An 18,298-nucleotide genomic window follows, 5' to 3' on the forward strand; every position below is an offset into this window, starting at 1 on the left:
TCTCACCCTTGGTACAAAAAAGAATGAGAAAAAGCTTTCAAAATAATTCTGTTCCCCCACATCTTGCATCCATTGAATGTTTAATTGCTGTCTGACAAGGTGCAGTGACAGCAGCCAACAGCAAGGTCATTTTTCTGCTTTTTACTCTTATGCCCTAAGGCTGCAATGGAAACCTAAAAGAACACCTCGTTTCTGTATCTCTGCAACACAAATGTTGGCCTCCAGCTGCAGCCTCATTCATGGAGTGTAAATACCAATGTGGAAGGGTCTCAGCGGAAGAATTGTGCCTGTGTTTTAAAAACAGCACCTCCACAGGGATGGTTGCTGCTGTCATGTGAGGCACAACACTTTCAAAGACACTAAAAATGAGTTCTAGAAGTGCTTTACTGCAAAATGAGTGGTTTATAGCTTGTCCAAGCTTTTCCTGTGGCCCAGGAGCACCCCAGTGCTGTCAGAGGAGTGAGGCAAATTTACAGTAGTTTGGAACTGCTCCAGTTTATATAAACAGGTTCGTACAATGCTCTGAATTGTGTGCTTTGAATTTCAAGGACAACTTGGTCTTTGCTTCCTGATCTGCTCTTCGAGGCAGCCAAACCTCAGAGGAAACCAAACAGCACAGCCAAAACCTTCTTTATTAACTGAGTTTCTAAGTTATTTTGTCCTTTATAAAAAGCAGTATTTTCTAACGCACTGTGAATTAATGGAAGTGATCGTACATTGCTAAATACAGTATTTTGCTGGTCCTAGTGCAGTTAAAATGTTGGGTTTTGTTTTGCTTGGTTTGTTGAGCCTGGAGAACACTGCGGGGAGCCTTCATCGCATCCTGCAGCTTCCTCGTGAGGGTGTTGGAGGGGCAGGGGCTGTTCTCTCCTCTCTGGTGACCAGTGACCATGAAGGCATGTCAGGGGGTTTAGGCTGGATATTAGGAAACGGTTTTTCACCCAGAGGGTGTTTGGGCACTAGCACAGGCTGCTCAGGCAAGATGTGGATCCCCATCCCTGCCGGGAGTTAACTGTGTGAAGATGTGGCACTCGGGGACGTGGTTTAGCGGTGGCTTTGGCCGCGCTGGGTTAACCTTGCACTCACTGATCTCAGAGGGCTTTTCTCGCCTCAAAAATTACATGATTTTGTGGAACATCATCCCCGGAGAGCTGCACCTTTAGCACCTGCAGCGCCAGCGCCGAGGGCTCTCGGGAACCCCCGCGGTCCCCGGGCAGCGGAGGGAGCGGAGCCGGTCCCGTCCCGGGCGGAGCCGAGCCTGGACCGCTCTGAGCGGAGCCGCTCCCGTTCCGGGCGGAGCCGAGCCTGGACCGCTCTGAGCGGAGCCGGGCCAGTCCCATCCCGGGTAGAGCAGAGCCAGTCCCGTTCCGGGCGGAGCAGAACCGGTCCCGTTCCGGGCGGAGCCGTGTCCGTGCCATCTCGGGCGGAGCAGAGCCAGTCCCGTTCCGGGCGGAGCAGTGTCCGTGCCATCCCGGGCGGAGCAGAGCCAGTCCCGTTCCGGGCGGAGCAGTGTCCGTGCCATCCCGGGCGGAGCAGAGCCAGTCCCGTTCCGGCGGAGCCTCCGCCCCTCCATGGCCGCCATGGCCGCTCCGCCGCCCGCCGAGCCCCCGGTGCCCCCCGGCCGGCGCCGCCTGTCGCTGCTCGCCGTGGAGCCGCTGCTGTTCCTGGCCACCTTGTCGCTGGGGCTGCAGGGCCCGCTGGCCACCCAGTACCTGTGGGACCGGCTGGGAGCCGAGCACGGCTACAGCGACCGCAACAGCACCGACTCCTCCGGCTGCGGGGACGGCAACGCTACCGCCGACCCCCTGCGGCAGGTGGGGACACCGGGGGACACGGCGGGGCCGGGGGACGGGAGAGTCCGGGGACTCTGGTGTGGATGAAGAGCTGAGCGGGAGAGCCCAGGGGAGGCACGGGATGGATGGGACCGGGAGGAAAGGCGGGTCCGTGCGATTGGGGAGCCCCGGAGGGAGCGGGAGGCTCACGGTGAGCAGGAGGTCCCAGGGGAGAGAGAAGCTCTGGTGGTGCAGGGGAGGAGAGGGGTGCCACGGGGGAACAGGGAGCCCCAAGGGGAACAGGGAGTTTGAGAGGAGCTGGGAGTCCCTGGAAGCAGAGTCAGGAGGGAACATGAAGCCCCAAAGGGAGCAGGGAGCCCGGAGGGGAAGGGGAGCGTGGTGGAAGCAGGGAGCCCCAGGAGGAGTGGGAAGCCCAGTGGGTGCTGTTGGAGCTCCTCAGCTGCCTGTTTCTCCTGCAGGAGGTGGAAGCTCTGGTGTCCCACTGGAACCTCTACATCAACCTGGGAGGTTTCTTTGCCAGCCTGTTCTCCGTGACTCTCTTGGGCGCATGGAGCGACAGCGTGGGCCGGCGCCCGGCGCTCATCCTGCCGACAGCAGGCATGGCCCTGCAGACAGCCATCTACCTGCTGGTCATGTACCTGGAGCTGCACGTCGCCTTCTTCCTCCTGGGCCGCATCCTGAGCGGCCTGACGGGCGACTACAACCTGATCCTGGCCAGCTGCTTCTCCTACGTGGCCGACACCAGCGAGCGGCGAGCGCGGACGTTCCGGGTGGCCATCCTCGAGGCGTGCCTGGGCACCGCGGGCATGGTGGCCAGCATCGGCGGTGGCCAGTGGCGCAAGGCCCAGGGCTACATCAACCCCTTCTGGATGGCCTTTGCTGCCAGCCTTGCTGCCACTCTCTACGCCGCTTTCTTCCTCCGCGAGTCGGTGAAGCAGAAGAAGGCGGCCAAGCTGTTCACGCTCAGCCACTACAGGGCTGTGTTCAGGCTGTACACGGCCCCCGAGCAGCCGAGCTCCAGGTGGAAGCTGGCTCTGTACTCCCTGGCTTTCTTTCTGATTGTCACGGTGCATTTTGGAGCCAAGGACATTTATGTTTTGTACGAGCTCGGCTTCCCTCTGTGCTGGACTTCTGATCTCATCGGGTACGGCTCGGCCGCCAGCTACCTGGCTTACCTGAGCAGCCTGGTGGGGCTGAGGCTGCTGCAGCTCTGCCTTGAGGACACCTGGGTGGCAGAGATAGGATTGATCTCCAATATTGCTGGGCTGGTGGTGATGTCCCTTGCTACCACAACGCCACTGATGTTTACAGGTGATGCTGAAGGCTTAAATCCCTAGTGCTGGTAGTGTGCTTCACGGGGAGTTCAGGCATGTGAGGAAGTTCTGCCTTGTGCACCAGCAAAACTGTGCCTTGCTAAGGGCAGTGTTGGCCAAACACTGAAGTTGGAAGTGCATCCATGTAGTTCCTAGAACATTAGGCTTCCCAGAACTGCAGACACAGACTGAAGTGCCTTATGAGATCCAGGAGGGTGAATTGTGTCTAAATATAGCAGGGAGACACTGCCAGCAGCTGCAGATTTCTGGGACTGACTTGGGAGGCTTTATTTTTCAGGTGAGCTTTCCCTAACGTGCTGTGTCTTGCTCACAGGTTACGGAATTCTGTTCCTTTCCATGGCAGCCACTCCAGTCATCAGATCCAAGCTCTCCAAGCTGGTCAGTGAGACAGAACAAGGTAAGGAATAAACCTCTGTGCTTAAGCCAGATCCTGAAACACTTTTTTCTTGGAATATTGAAACCAGACTCTGGGGAGGTTAGGAGTTCCCTGGCTCCTCTGGACTCATGTGCCCCTGCATTCACCCTCAGGCCCACGGTAATTTTAATTTTTTTCCCCAAATAATTGTCTTTCCTTGATTCAGACTTGCTGCGTTTCCGAGATGAGAACAAGGGAGGAAAAGCAGGAATAGCTCATTCACCCATACATTCATTTCCAAAACTTTTACAAGGAGCAGGAGTTAAAATGGATTATATAACAAAGAGAAAAGAGTCATTCTCCTGACCATAACTTTCCTCTGTAGATCAGTAACAGTGGGGAGAACCAGGTGCTGTTGGAGGGTTATATCATTGACCACGGTGAAAGATCACGGATAACCCACAGGAGGAGCATATTTGCCTTTTGTCCAGTTATGTGTTTGGAGGGTTTGCACTTGCTGTGAAACACAGCACAGGAATGTCTCCGGGGCAGACAGGAGGAGGAGGGAGTCCAGGTGGCAACAATGAGAGGTGATTTTGCAATACTCAGGTTTCTTATTTTAGAACGGCGATGGCACGTACGGTGCATTTATGGTGCTAAATCTTGTGCTGTACTTAATGTTTAACAAGTGATAAGAGGTGCCCTGGCCTGGAGCATTTACAATCCAGCTGATGGATGATATCCTGGTCATCTCCTGATACAAATCCTGCAGGTTGGTGAGGTGGTCATGGCCGCAAGGCTGGACGTGCCAGGCCAGTCCTGTCCCACACTTGATATTCACACACCTTTCTGATGGCAAGTGCAAATCCTTGGCAAGATTGCCAGAATGCACTGAGGGTGATGTGTTACAGCTGTTTACAGGCAATAACCACCTGCCTATCTCACCATTAACCTCTTATCTCTCTTTCCAGGTGCTCTCTTTGCTTCTGTTGCCTGCGTTCAAGGGCTGTGTTCACTCGTGTCTACAGGAGTGTTCAACTCTCTCTACCCTGCCACCTTGAACTTCATGAGGGGATTCCCATTTCTTTTTGGGGCTATAATCCTCCTTATTCCAGCAGCTATCCTTGGGTAATTTACTTCAAATGTCCACGCTTTGCCATGCAGTGTTATATGGAAAACACTGTTTACTCTTAGGATAGAAGCTGGCAGTTTTTAAGGCATATTCTCAGTTCTGGTTGTGAGAGAATGTCTGGTGCTCCAGTAAAAAGAAGTGCAGGTCATTTCCTTTGGAATCTGAATCCTAGGGATGAACCTGCAGCCTGAGTAATGTAGCTCCCAGTATTCAAAGTGCTTCAAAGCCTCGCTGCAGCCTCAATGGAATCCAAAATCTGGAATTGAATTTGAGAGTTCTTCATGGAAGAGATGGAGCTCTCTCAGCAGTTTCTCTTCCTGTAATTTCTTTAGTAATTGAAGCAGAAGTTTTGTTGTGATAGAAAACAAATCCCTGGCAGGTTCTGGGAGAGGGCATGTATTTGGATTTGCAGAAGTCCAGCAGCTCCTGGCGGGGTCATTTTGTTTTGTTCCTCTGAAACTTTTAAGACTCACCAGATTCAGCAACATCTCCATGTGCCTTTGGAAGCTGAAACTGTTCATTCTTTTCCAGGGGGATACAAATTTGGGATTCAAAACACGACTACGACGACTTCCAAGAGGCTTCCCTGTCCCCCCCAAAAGACTGAATTTAGCACCAAGGGATCGGCCAGCATGGCAGTGTCCACCTGAAGACTGCACTTTATTCTTCCCTCGAAGGACTGATCAGTGTGGGAGGGACACTCTGCTTGTCCTTACTGACTTTTAAATGCCAAATAATTGGAAATCACAGGAGGAACTTGATTTGGAGCTGTGAATGCCTCCTCAACATTGTGTTGGCTCATCTGTCAGAGAAAACCCAAGAGACCCAAGAGCCAATCAAGCTGTTGTGGGCCTTTTGCAAGGCTGATTCGTGGTTTGGGGTTTGGTGGGGCCAGAAGGCTCTGCCATGCTTTTAGTGGGGAGAGGGGACTGAGTTCTGCTTTAATTGCTGAGCATTTTCCCCTCAGGGTTTTCCAGTGTGCAGACATGAGCTGTTGGTGTGGGTGAGGCACAGGCTGAAGCAGAGGCACCCAACAGTGTCCTGCTGGGGGGAGAAGATCTGTGCTCCAGAACATCGCATTGCCAGTGAAAACCCAACAAATGTGACATGCCAGACCACAAAACTCCTTATGGAGAGGGGTGGTTTAGCACAGGAGTGCTATTGCTGTCCTTACTGACTGAACCAGCTTTAGTTTTGCAAGTCAGAGGTGTCCTAAGAAGAGGATCTAGTTCATGAAGCGTTGGTGGGAGTGCCAGTGGTATGTCCTGCCTGTCTGCAGCTCAGCCCAGGATCTCAGAGGTGGTTTTGGGAAGTAGTAGATCATCTGAGAATACTGCAGGGCCAGTAGAATAAATCCTGGGTTGGGAGGGACCCACGAGGATCCTTGGAGCAACTTCTGCAGGTGCCTTAATTGACAGCTGCCAAAAGCTATGAAGTCAAGGAGGAAATTGTCAGAATTGTTCTCCCCTTACACTGCAGATCTGAGCTCCAGTTTGAAAGGTGTGCCCCAGTCATGTGAAATCCCTGCTGTGCTTACCCAGAGGCCTTCCTTAGCAAGCTGGGGATAGGACTAGTGTCTTTAGGATTAATCTTTTTTGTTGTATGTGGCATAATCTTGTGTTAATGACCTCAGTGCTGCTTGCCCTGGGCTCTGTTGAGGCCAGCAAGCAAACCCCATGTCCATGGTACTTCTAATTGTTCTTTCCAAAGCATTACATGTGTTGCTGCAATCCTTTTTTTTTTCCTCTTCAACGTGCCATAAACCAGTTCTGTGTACACTGCACTGCACTTGCTGTTCAGGTACATGCAGTAATGACTTTACTGTTACTTTCAGAATGAATAAAACCTCCATGCTCTTTTATGGTTCATAAAACTCTGGATATCTTGTGCAGCTGTTGATATCGTTTGTCCTTGACTCATTTGAGGTTTCTCTCCATTATTTTACTTCTCAGTCCTTTATTGAAGACTGCAGTAAAGAAGGGGCAGCAGGAATTTATCTGTCTCATGGAGAATGAGTGTGTGAAAGTGAAAAGTCAGGGAAAATGCAGGTTTGGGACTTGCAAGCAGCCAAAACTTGCTTGTCCTGACCACCGGAGTAAAGCTTGCAGGAGAGCTTCATCTGAAACCTGTCCTTCAGTGTGCAGAAAATGTGAAATGCTTGTACTCAGCTTCATCCCTGTCCATTGGGAGTTTGTGGTAAAAGCAGAACTGGGGAGCAGAGAAGCAGGGAGGCTTTAAGAACTTGGTGTTATGCCACTTGCCCCAAGCAGTTTTGCCAGGGAAGGTTGGAGTTACAGGTCTGATTGCTGGGCTCAGCCTGGAATTGGCCTCCCTGAGGAACAGGGCATGCTGTGAATGTTGCAGTAGATGTTTGTGGCTGAACTGATTGTGAAGTGAAGCCCTCTCCACCCCGTGGGTGCCAATTCAAGCAGCTGCTCAGTGTTGTGCAGGGAGGTGAAACCTGGCTCTGCATGGGGACAGATTCAATGGCAGCTATTATGCCTCATTAAAAAAATTAAACCAAAGTTTTTCTAGGCTGTCCTCCAAGAGTTGCAGCTGTGGAGCCATGGCTGGTGACAGCAGGCAGTGTTCCTGGGGGTGCAGTGCCTCCATCCATGCAAAGGTGAGTGGGCAGTGAGGGGTTCCTGCAGGAATGGTGCTTGGGAATGTCAGTTCTGCTTCATGGTGGCAAGGAAAAGCAAGTGTGAAAAGCCTGCAGGGAGAGAAACGCATGATACAGACAGAGAGGAGGGGCTTTAGAGTAAAAACCAGATTTATTAATAATGCCTGATTGAATAACATCAAACACTTTTGACGTGGCAGAGCAAAGGAATGAGGGAGGGTGAGGACAGAGGAATTCATTTCCTTGGGACTGCTCCAGCTGGAAGGGGCTGGGTATGGGATGCTTTGCCAGAAGCAGGGCAAGTTCATTAAGGTGAAGATAATGATGGGGAAACAGGAGGAGTCACAGTCCGGGCAGCTGGAGCAGGAGATGGGATCTCGTGTCAGGTGAGACACCTGAGCTGTGGAGAACAAGTAAAGCTCCACACTTGAGGAGGCTGATTGCTACAGAGCTCCTGGCAAACAAGACACAATCATCTTACCAGATTATTGCAGGGAGAAAAATCCTTAGGACTGTTTGTGTAGGACTCCTTCAGTGGCCATGGAGGCCTTGACATTCAGTTACTGAAGGCTTTTCCCTGAAGCAGCTCCCAAGAGGCTTTTATCCTTGGGCAGATTCACCTTTGGGCTCATCTGCTGCCTTCTTGTTATTTATTCTGGAGATTAGATGGATTCTAATTCTGATGAATGCTGGGCAAATATGGCTATTAACCTTTCACTGGAGAGCAAAGATGCCATTAACTGTGAGCTGATAAGAACTATCCATAAAGCACCAGAATTAACTTTTTTTTTTTTTTGCCTTGATATGTTAGTGGATCCAAGCCAAAAAGAAGAAAGTGTTTGTGTTCCTGACAGTTAAAGCAGGGCTCCAGGGAGAGCCAGGAGGAGGACAAGGTGGCTGAGACTCCTTGTTACCTCCCGAAAAGGTTGAGTTCTTCTTGAGCAAGGATAGGAAGAGGAGCCTGTTGCTTCTGCAAGGTGATTCAGCAGCCTGGAGTGTGGAATGCAGGGATTTGGGTCAGGATGCCCATGGTTCCTCACCTGCAGTGTTGGCAGCAGGCACTGATGGTCCTGGAGCATCCTTTGCCAGCCCTTGGCATCAACTCCACTTTTTCTGATGTTTTAAGGTAAGGAGCTGCAAGGAGCCCAGGTGGGTGTTGAGAAGAGGTTGATAGGAAGAAGCGAGTGCTACTTGGAACTGCATCCAGCAGTGAGTAGGGACAACCCCAGGGAGCTCAGCCAGGGCTGTGGGGGTGTGGTGGTCAGCAGAGAGATTCACCAGCTCCTGCTGAAGGCACAGACCACAGGAGCAGGATAAAATACAGCCACAGTGTAGAATAACTCCACAAGTACAGCGATTAGCATCTTCCCTGCATGTATTTCAATTTTTCCAGGGTCACAATCCAGCCTCCAGTGCCCTGGAAATACAGACCTGATAAAGTGGTGAAGCTGAGACTTCAGATGGAGGGAAGGAGGGTATTTTAAAAGCACTTTTTGCAGGGATCCTGCAGAAGCTTCACGTGGTCTAACCCCAAATTTCCACTGCCAGAGGTAAGAGCACAAAGTGGTTTTGCAGCACTGGGAGGTGGAAGTCTTTTGAGGAGGGAAGGTGCTCTTGTGATAAAGGGACATTGCTGGGAAAGATAAAGCACTTTGGAAGGCCTCTCTGGGTTATCTTTCCCAAACACAAAGATTTTGTTAGGGCTTAATTTTTATTTGCCCTTTCCTGCTCTCTGTTTCTGACCACAAGGATATTCCTGGGGCACACGGCACAGCCTCACCTTCCTCTCAATTGCTCTTCTCTCCCTTGTGTCCTCTTACGATGGATTCTCAACACTTCTCCAATTTTCAGTCCTCCAAAGATTCTCCCTCTGTGGACGTGTTTCTGGGGGAAGCTGCTGCTGCCTGTGGGGGTCTGGATGGTGCCAGTCTCCCTCACACCCCTTGCATGTCCTGCCACCCCACAGCAGGACACAGAAGACACATAATCCATCCCAGAGTCCAGCCTGGCTTGGCTCCCCAGGCACTGGGGGGGTGAGTGCTGGGGCCAGGGGCTTGTATTTGGAGGGAGAGGAGGGAGTAAGAGCCACAGGTTTTCTCTCAAAGATAGGAAAAAGTCAGGAGGGATAAATTTGGACTCCTACAAAAAAAGGGGTCACCTGGGAGTCTCTGAGGCTGCTGTGCTGTTCTAGCTCTGCCCCAGGGAGTGCAGGCAGTCCAGCCCGTTCTCCGAGCCGGCCGAGGAGTCCCGGGAGGAGCGGCCCTGCAGGAAGCGGATGATTTTATCAATCGTGGCCTCCTGGTACTCGTGGGACCACCTGTATCGAGGGGAAAAATGTGATGCTGACGTTTTCTGCTGTGTGTGGGGTGCCACAAGATAGCTCAGTTCATTTGGACCAGGAGCCAGAGACCCCTTTCCCCACCCCAGCTCTCTAGGGGCTCCCTTTTCCCATGGGTGCTGCAGAATGCCCTGCCAGGCCGGGATGCACAAAGGGAAAGCAGGGGGGAAATAAACCCTGGTGAGCTGTGAAACCTGCCAGCATCACTGAGGATGGGTGTCTCCCAGCAGTGACCCCTCTGTCACCCAGAGGAGCCCCAGCACAACGCCAGCAGCAGGGATGTGGTGGGAACCTTTGCTCCCTGCAAGCTCCGGAGCACCTGGAGTGACTCAGTGTCCCTTTGACCTGTTCTGCCACCCTCATCTGTTTGTCTCAATGTCCTCGGGCTCTTTGCTGCTCCTTATGCAAGCTGTTCTCCCCAGGTGTCAAGGAACCCCATGGCACAGGTGGCTTTTACTTACATGATACCATTGAATTTCAGGACAGCCCTCATGTCCTTGGGAAGCGTTTCTGGGTCTGGCCACTCAAAATGGTCTGTAACAGGTACAATGTTCTTCCCAGAGTTCAGGGCTGTCACAATCTCCTGCAGGAACAGAACATGCAGGTGCTCTCTGCCTGTATCAGCCCCTCACCAACTCCCTCCCACCAGAGGTCCCACCTGGTGGCATCTCTTACCTTGTGTACCCAGTCCTTGCACTCGGGGTCCTCCATGCATTTATCCAGTGCGTTTGGTGAGAGGACCAGCACAAAATTCCGGGCACTCAGGACGCTCTGGATCAGCTTATCCTCAAACTTCCCTGCCTCCAGCTTCTCCACGTCGATGAACACGCTGAAGCCGTGGAGCTGCAGGTGGACCTTCAGCAGGCTGGTGGCAAGAGGGGACAGCACCATGAGGAGAGGTTTCATTCGCTCTCTCACCACGTTGGCGGAGACACCGTGAGACAGAGGAGCAGGGAATGGGATCCCAGCTCCAGCCCAGCTGTCTGGGCACATGCAGAGGACACGAGGAGCTGACATTGACTCTGTGCTGTGATCCCCTACAGCCATAGGAGCATGAGGAAAAGGTCACTCAGAGCCAAAGTGGTATTGTATCAAGGCCACCCCCAGCCAGGGAACAACCTGCATTGACTCCAGTGATTTCAGAAGGCTGAACAATTCTTTATGAAGTTATACTATATACTACATACTACACTAATACTGCACTATATACTAAAGAAAAACCCTTGAGCCCTTACAGACAGTCACGACACAGCTTTGACCTATTTGGTCAATCAATCAAAACAACCATCACCAGAGTCTAATTAAAAAATCCCTTTTGGTAAACAATCTCCGTAACACATTCCACATGCGCTAAACAGCAGGAGCAGCAAGTAGAGATAAGAATTGTTTTCTTCTTTGTCTTTGCTGTCTCACAGACTTTCCCCAGGAGAAACCCTGGGCAGGTTGTGCCTGCTGCTCTCTGTGAAGAGAGCTGCGGCCACAAAGCGGCGGTGACAGGACTGGGCACTGGCCTGTCCACTGCGCAGCTCATCACATGTGCTGTCCCCATTTCCTCTGCAGCTTTGGCCAGCCTCTCCCTCCTCCCCATTCCCCACTTTTCCCACAAGTGACCACCCGCCTTCCCTCTGTGCTTCTCCATTCCCCGCAGGCCCCACCTGGCCAGCTGCGAGCCGGTGCTCCTGCGGTAGCTGATGAACACATCGGTCCCGTTGCACGTGGTTTGCAGCGTGATGGGGGAGTGCAGCGTTTCTACACAGCGCAAAACGACCACCAGAAGTTACAAACCACCCCGCAGCTCATCCCAAACACCCCTGCACCCCTTCCCTGCCCGCGGAGCCGCACCCCTGGCCGCGGTGAGGATGCGCACGCGGTGGAAGCCGGTGTGGATGTGGCAGTCCTCCTGCAGCTGCTGCTCCGTCACGCGGTGCAGGAAGTTGCGGTCGATGCCGCAGGTGAGCAGGTTGTAGGTGTACTGCCGGAATTTGGGGTCGATGCCCCCCAGCCAGTCGGCCAGGTTGCTGCGGTCACACGTGGAGTAGTTGGCGAAGGTCTTGAGCTCCGTCAGCTCCCGGAAAAACCTGGTGGAGGGACAAGTGGAGCACCAGGCAGCGTTTAGAGGCACGTGGTACCGCTACGGGGATTTTGGAAGGAGTTTTGAGTGAGTTAGAGGCGGGACCTCTGAGTTGTTTTAGGCGATGTGGTTTATTTTTCTTGTCTTCTGCATAGGTAGGAAGGGTGAGTTTGGCTCACATCTTTACTGTGTGGTTCAGAAGGTCACAAGACTTGTAGTTACAAGACTTTTTAAGGATTTATTGGCCAATAAAGCACTGCTAACAAGGATATTTATGCTTTTAACTTAATCCTTAAATATTTTGTCTTATGGGCTCATGCTACAATGTAAGTTTTCTTAACCAATTATGTTATAACACACAAACCTACAGTACTACATTCTAAACTTCTTGTCTACCTTTGTAACTACTTTTTTTTCTATATCAAACTCTAAAACTCTAAACTTTCCTCTTCTTAACTTAACGTGTCTTTAACCTATAAATCCACATTCTCACTTCTAGCACCTAAGTTTGGAAGCTTTTTCCAAGGTCTCAAATCAAATCCTGTGTTTAATTCTAAACTTTGGCTTACAGGCCCAAAGTTGTGAGAGTTCCCTGCATTTTGGATTCCAACATTTTACCTGCTCAGGAGGGAGTGCAGCTCCATGCTGGGGTGAAGGATGAGCTCCAGGAACAGGAAACAGAGGAACAGCTGCATGGGAGCGCTGGCCCTCAGGACACCGAGGTGTGAGGAGCTCAGCTAAGGGTCAGTTCCCTTCTTTCTGGATAACTTGCAGGATCCCACCTGCCCTGTGCCATAGGTGGTCTTTCCCCCACCCACACCTCTGCCATGCAGTGATCCCATTACAGAAATCTCTCCGGGACTGCAAAAAGTGCAGTGGAAAAGCCCTGGCAGTCCAAGTTTTGCATTTGGAGGATCTCCATTCCTGGTTTTGCAAGAATGGAAAGGCAGAGACCTTGTCCCTGGCTCTCCCACTGTGGTGATGGCCCTGAGGCAGTCCAGTGTGCCCTGGTGGTGGTCCTACCTTTTCCGAGTGATGCTGGAGTCCATCCCCAAATCCTTCTGCAGCTCCTGCTCTGTCAGCCTCAGGAGAATGTCCCCATCCACCTGGTGATCCTGCCAAGAGAAATCCAGGCTGGAATGGTCCCAGGAGAAGCTGGGTGAGTTGCTTGCACCTCTGCTGTGAGATGGGGCAGAAGTGTCCATCCATGTGTCCCTCCCCAAGCACAGAGCCCTACCAGGAATCTCTGGCAGTATTTGTTGAACCCGATCTGCTGCAGCCACGTCTGCACCTCGCAGGATTTCCAGTTGGGAACCGTGGGCAGGATGCGCCGAGGAACCTCCTCCCCTATCATGCGCAGCACCTTTTTGGCCAGGGAGGAGGTGGTGCTGCTGGTGGAGTAGCACACAATCCTCTTCAGGCTCTGCGTAGCCCCGATCTCACTGAAAATCTGGGGACACAAAGGGAGGAGACGTCACTTTGCTTCTCCTCATCCTCTTCCCTATTGTGTTTGTGGGGTTCCCAGATGAAGGAAGGAAGGATGCATCTGACTCCATGTTCTCAGAAGGCTAATTTAATATTTTACGATACTGTATTATATTAAAGAACACTAAACTAAAACTATGCTAAACTATACTGAAGAATACAGAAAGGATACTTCCAGAAGGCTGAAAGATACTAATGAAGACTTGTGACTCTTTCCAGAGCTCTGACACAGCTTGACCATAACTGGCCAATGAGTCAAAACAATTCACATGAAACCAATTAAACAATCATCTGTGGGATAAACAACCCCCAACCACATTCCAAAGCAGCAAAACACAGGAGAAGCAAATGAGATAATATTGTTTTCCTTTTTCTCTGAGGCTTCTCATCTTCCCAGGAGGAGAATCCTGGGCAAAGGGGATTTTTCCAGAAAATATGACTGCCACACTTCCCAACAAGCTGTGCTGGGCCAGGCGAGGACCAAGGTGTTTGGTGAGCAAAAGACACCGAGATGCAGCTGTGCCACCCCTTCCCTTTGTCATCACCTTCCTCCAGGCCAACCTACCCTTTACCTGTGTTTTCTTCTGCCTGGCTTTGATGGCAGCCTCGGTGCACAGGTAGAAGGCGGCGATGCACTGGGCCTCCAGCCGGGAGCTGTCCAGCAGGGGCACCAGGCGCTGCAGGTCCTGCGCCGTCCTGCCCTGGATGTTGTCGCTGCTGCCCAGCATCTCACGGGCGAACTGCTCGGGGTCCAGCGAGGCGATGAAGGGCTCCACCAGAGCCAGCGTCCCCGAGCGCTCCACCTCCTTCTCGATTTCCTTGTTGGTGGCCAGCACCGTGATGGCCAGGCAGGCGTGCAGCCGGATCAGCTCGTCGTCTTTGGAGAAGGCCAGCGGGAAAAGCCACTCTGCTGCCTTCTTCTCGATCATCAGGCGCTGGTTGGCCTGGCCCCCGTACATGGCGCAGTTGGCCAAGGCCATGGCGCAGTGGCGCAGCACGGCGGGGTCCGTCCAGCGGCACCAGTACAGGATGGTGTCCAGGCCCCCGTCGGAGATGAGCTGGAAGCAGGTCTCCTCCGTGTGCTTGAACATGTGCTCCAGGATCCCAGAGACGCTCCGGGCCAGCTGGGGGGTGTCCCGCTCCTTGGCTAGGTTCAGGATGACGCCCAGGCCGATCCGAGCGATGCGGTCCCTGCGGGGAGGAGATGGGGAGGAGGGGCAGGTGGACGTGCAAGGGGTGACAGCAGTGACTGGCGTGGCCCATGCCTTGGTGACATTTATCCCAGAGGTTTCCCTGTAGGACACAGCTGCCAGATATGCAGTGCAGCAAGGTGCAACAGGCTGGTGTTGGAGGAACCTGTGTGGGTCTGATGGAGGAATTTGTGATGGCGTGCACAGCCCACCTACCCTTGCTGGATGCTCTCATGCTCGAGGTGGGATCTTCATAGCAATTAACAGGCAGGGTGGGTTAATGCCAGGCTGGAAATGGATCTGCTGGGCCAGCATTGCTGTGGTGTGGAGCTGTTTTGTGTTTGGGAGTGAAACTTGTTTGTCCCCTAAGCACTGCTGTCAGTGCTGTCAGGACAGGGCTTTCACACCTGGATGAGCAGCCAAGCAGCCCTGTCCACAGGTGGGACACAGGGGTCTGTCTGTCCTGGGATAGCAGCTAGAGGGAAGCTCTTTATTTCCTCACCCTGCACTCTTCTGGAAGAGAACAGCAAGAGCCTGGGGTAGGTGGCCAAGAGCCACCAGCTGCTGCTTGGCCATGGCTGATCTTGGGAGGCCTGTGCTTAAAATGACACCTGAATGGGGCTGTGCCCTGAAAATGCAGTGAGGAAGGGGGAAATCAGGGTCATAGAACGATTTGGGATGGAAAGGATCTAAAAACTCATCCAGGTCCAAGCCACGGGCAGGGACACCTTCCACCAGACCAGGTTGCTCCAAGCCCTGTCCAACCTGGCCTTGGACACTTCCAGGGATGGGGCAGCCACAGCTTCTCTGGGCGCCTTGTGCCAGGGCCTCACCACCCTCTGAGATGAGCTCTTGGCTGTGCTCCCATGAGTTTCCTGGGGTGACTGGCAGCTCCATCCCCTCAGCAGTGGCTGTGTGGTGCCGTGCTGGAGCTGCTCTGTTAGTGAGGCAGCACTGGTGCCCCACACCCTGCTGCTCAGGAGGGCAGTGCCACGCTCGGTCCCCAGCCATGGTGGGGTGATGGCACGCCAGCCTCTGTGCTGGCAGGCAGGAAGAGCATTTCTGGGAAACCTGTGACCCACAGGGCTCTCACTGACCTTGGGGTGGGTTTGACAGGAAATGTTGTGGAGAGCTCTGGGAAAAAAAAAAAAAAAAAAAAAAAAAGAAGCCCTCAGCCTGGGTCTGGCTCCGAGCCCGGACTCAGCCGTGGAGCTGGATGACAAACACAGGTCCCCGACTCCCTGCAGCTGCAGATGGAGCCAGGACCTGTCCAGCTCCCAGCTAAACACCTCTGCTGTGCACAGACTGGGAGAGTTCTGCAAGTGAGAGGCTTGGGCCCAAAGGGGAGCCCCACTCCTCCCTGCCATGGCTCAGGAGTTGTGGGAAGCGAGGGGCTGGAGTGCCGTGGCTGCTCCAAGACCATGAACTGCTCCTGGAGCAGAAACAACAACTCCAGCAAATGCTTTCTCTTGCTAAGGAGCTGAGTGCTGAATGCAGACCATGCCAGTGATGCTTCCTGGGATTAAATTCCACCCTAATGGGCTTTCCTGATTTAGCTGCCGCTTATTTTTGCCTGCCAGTGCATGAAGTGAGGCCCAGGCTGCGAGTCCACAGCCTTCCAGCAAGAGACATCCCCCAGCAAGCCGGAGCAACACTTTGGCCAGGCTTTGCCAGAGGGCAAAGGGCTGGGTTGGGGTGCTCTGAGGTAGAGCAGAGCTGTCAGAGTGCATTTGGGGTGTTGGAAGGGTGAGCTGTGTGTGGGTGCTGTGATTTGGATGTGTCAGGTGTGCTCATGCACCTTTGTACACACACACACACACCGTGCCCATGTTCTGACAGAGACATCACAGCACCTCTCACCTGTCCTGGGCAGCAGCACACACACCTGAACTCGGGGCTGAGGGCTGCTAACCAGCTCAGCCCTCCTCATGGCTTCATCCCAGCCCGGGTCAGCAGCAGGGAGGCTCTGGGAAGTGGCTTTGTCCTCCTTGTGCTGCAGTTGTGGCTAAAGGAGAGTCACATCTTGTCCTTGGGATGCTCAGAGCCAGCCAAACTGACTCAGCTCAACCTGGCTGAGGGGGCTCAGGAGGACACCCCAGTCCTCAGCAGCATCCCTGGGCTGGATCTCCTCCCTCCAGCTGTGGGGGAAGGCTGGGCCCATGGTCATTGACACGAGCCAGGGACCCTGTGCACAAGCACTGGCTGTGGGGGGATGCGGTGGGGATCCGAGGGGGTTTGTGCAACTGAGAGCACCCCCAGCAGGGAAATTTGGGCGTGTGGGGATGGGTGAAGGAAGGTCAAGGTCAGGTTGGATCGATTTGAAGCAACCTGGTCTGTGGAAGGTGTCCCTGCCCACGGCAGGGGGCTGAGATGAGGGGGTCCCTTTGAACCCCCACGGTTCCGGGGGCTGGCAGGGCTGTGCCTGGCAGGGTGAGGCTGAGGGGCTCTTTGCAGACTCACCTGTTCTCCGCCACCAGGATCTGCTCCAGGAGTTTTCCTGCCTGGCACTTGGTCTCCAGCTCGGCGGTGTAGAGCAGGTTGAGCAGCAGGTCCAGGCCCCCCTCGAGGCGGATCACATCGCACAGCACCTTGGCCACGTCCCTCCCCACGGCGGGCATCCCCCAGGCCTCCTCCACCAGCCGGAACACCTCGGACAGAGCCGCCCGCAGCCCCTGGGCCGTGGCCGCCTGCGTGGCGTGGGCGATGGCCCGGCGGAGGACGGGCAGGACCCGCTCCAGCGCCTCCCGTGCCTCGGTGCCCACCCCGGGGGACACCCCGCCGCCCGCCCAGCCGCCCGCCCGGCTCGCACCCTCGGGCACAGCCAGCCGCTCCGCGCTCGCCATGGCCAGGGACCGGCGCAGGGCGTGCAGCGACAGGAGCAGGGCGAGCATCGGCGGCGCTACCGCGGCATCCCCGAGCTCCCTGCCCGCGGGGACCCCCCGCTCCCGCGGGGGCGCGGGTGGGCGGCCGGGGGGCACGGGCGGGGGGATGCGCCCCGCTCCCCCCGCTGCCCTGCCGGGATGCGGAGATGGAAGCGGAGCGGGATCCGCCTTCCCCGAGCCGGGCTCAGCATCCCGGTCCCCCGGCTGATGTCACCGGGCGCAGGCGCCGCCTCTCCGAGGAGGGGCTCGGTGCCGGTGGCTGCAGCCCCCCTCCCGCTGCAGAGCCCCCCAGAGCCCCCCAGAGCTCTCCTGCCACCAGCCCCGGAAGGATTGAAGAGGATCGTGGATGTGGCACTTGGGGACGTGGCTCAGTGGTGGGCTTGGCAGCGCAGGGATAATGGCTGGAGTCGGTCTGAGAGGGCTTTTCCATCCGTAATTTTATGTTTCTGTGATTGTGGCCTCTCAGTTCTTAAATAGGGCTCATCAATAAAAGCGGAAATGACTTTTTACATGAATAGATACCGATAGGACAAGGGGGAGCGGTTTTAAAATAAAATATGAGAGATTTAGATTAGATACTAGAAGAAAATTTTTACTTGTGAAGTGCTTGTTTAGGGAAGCTGTGGATGTCCCAACCCTGAAAGTGTCCAAGGCCAGGTTAACGGGGCTTGGAGCAACCTGGGATAGTGGAACGTGACAGGATTTGGAACTAGACAGTTTCATTTTCAACCCAAACCATTCTGTTCCACAGCCCTCCGTGTCCAGCCCGAGCTGGGACTCGTCCCGCTGTCCCCATGGCCCACATCCCCCTTTGTGCCCGAGCTGCTGCTGCGGTGTCACCCCCATGGCAGGCAGCGACCCCCGCGCTGATTTTGCAGGACACCTCTCCAGGACCCTCTGTGACCAGCGAGGGGGCTCAGGGTGCAGGTAAAGGGCACCAGGCACCGCGGTGGTCACGGTGAGGCTGTGACCACCCTGGCACGGTGTTTTGAACCCGTTTGGTACCAGCAGGAGGCAAACACCCATTGCTCGGTGGAAATTCAGAGCAGCTCTTCTGGGTGGGCTCGGGATTTGCATGATAAAAGAAAGAGCAGA

The 18,298-nt window shown here is 54.2% G+C and overlaps 2 protein-coding genes across 2 annotated transcripts; one reads left to right on the plus strand and one right to left on the minus strand.

Moving 5' to 3' along the window:
* Nucleotides 1-1,412: 1,412 nt before the first annotated feature.
* SLC46A1 (solute carrier family 46 member 1) lies at nucleotides 1,413-6,487 on the plus strand. Its single transcript, XM_038158411.1, has 5 exons — nucleotides 1,413-1,814; nucleotides 2,252-3,104; nucleotides 3,441-3,524; nucleotides 4,454-4,610; nucleotides 5,146-6,487. The coding sequence occupies exons 1-5, from the start codon at nucleotides 1,572-1,574 to the stop codon at nucleotides 5,219-5,221; spliced, it is 1,413 nt and encodes a 470-aa protein (XP_038014339.1). The 5' UTR covers nucleotides 1,413-1,571; the 3' UTR covers nucleotides 5,222-6,487.
* An 882-nt stretch (nucleotides 6,488-7,369) lies between these two features.
* Nucleotides 7,370-17,419, minus strand: SARM1 (sterile alpha and TIR motif containing 1). The gene is made up of 9 exons (XM_038158401.1): nucleotides 16,782-17,419; nucleotides 13,704-14,322; nucleotides 12,884-13,096; nucleotides 12,670-12,761; nucleotides 11,418-11,653; nucleotides 11,231-11,324; nucleotides 10,251-10,440; nucleotides 10,037-10,158; nucleotides 7,370-9,554 (listed from the first exon to the last, which is right to left on the minus strand). Exons 1-9 carry the CDS (start codon nucleotides 17,210-17,212, stop codon nucleotides 9,425-9,427), a joined length of 2,127 nt encoding a protein of 708 aa, XP_038014329.1. The 5' UTR covers nucleotides 17,213-17,419; the 3' UTR covers nucleotides 7,370-9,424.
* Nucleotides 17,420-18,298: the final 879 nt, after the last annotated feature.

Source organism: Motacilla alba, chromosome 19 (genome assembly GCF_015832195.1).
Source record: "Motacilla alba alba isolate MOTALB_02 chromosome 19, Motacilla_alba_V1.0_pri, whole genome shotgun sequence".
NCBI lineage: Eukaryota > Metazoa > Chordata > Aves > Passeriformes > Motacillidae > Motacilla > Motacilla alba.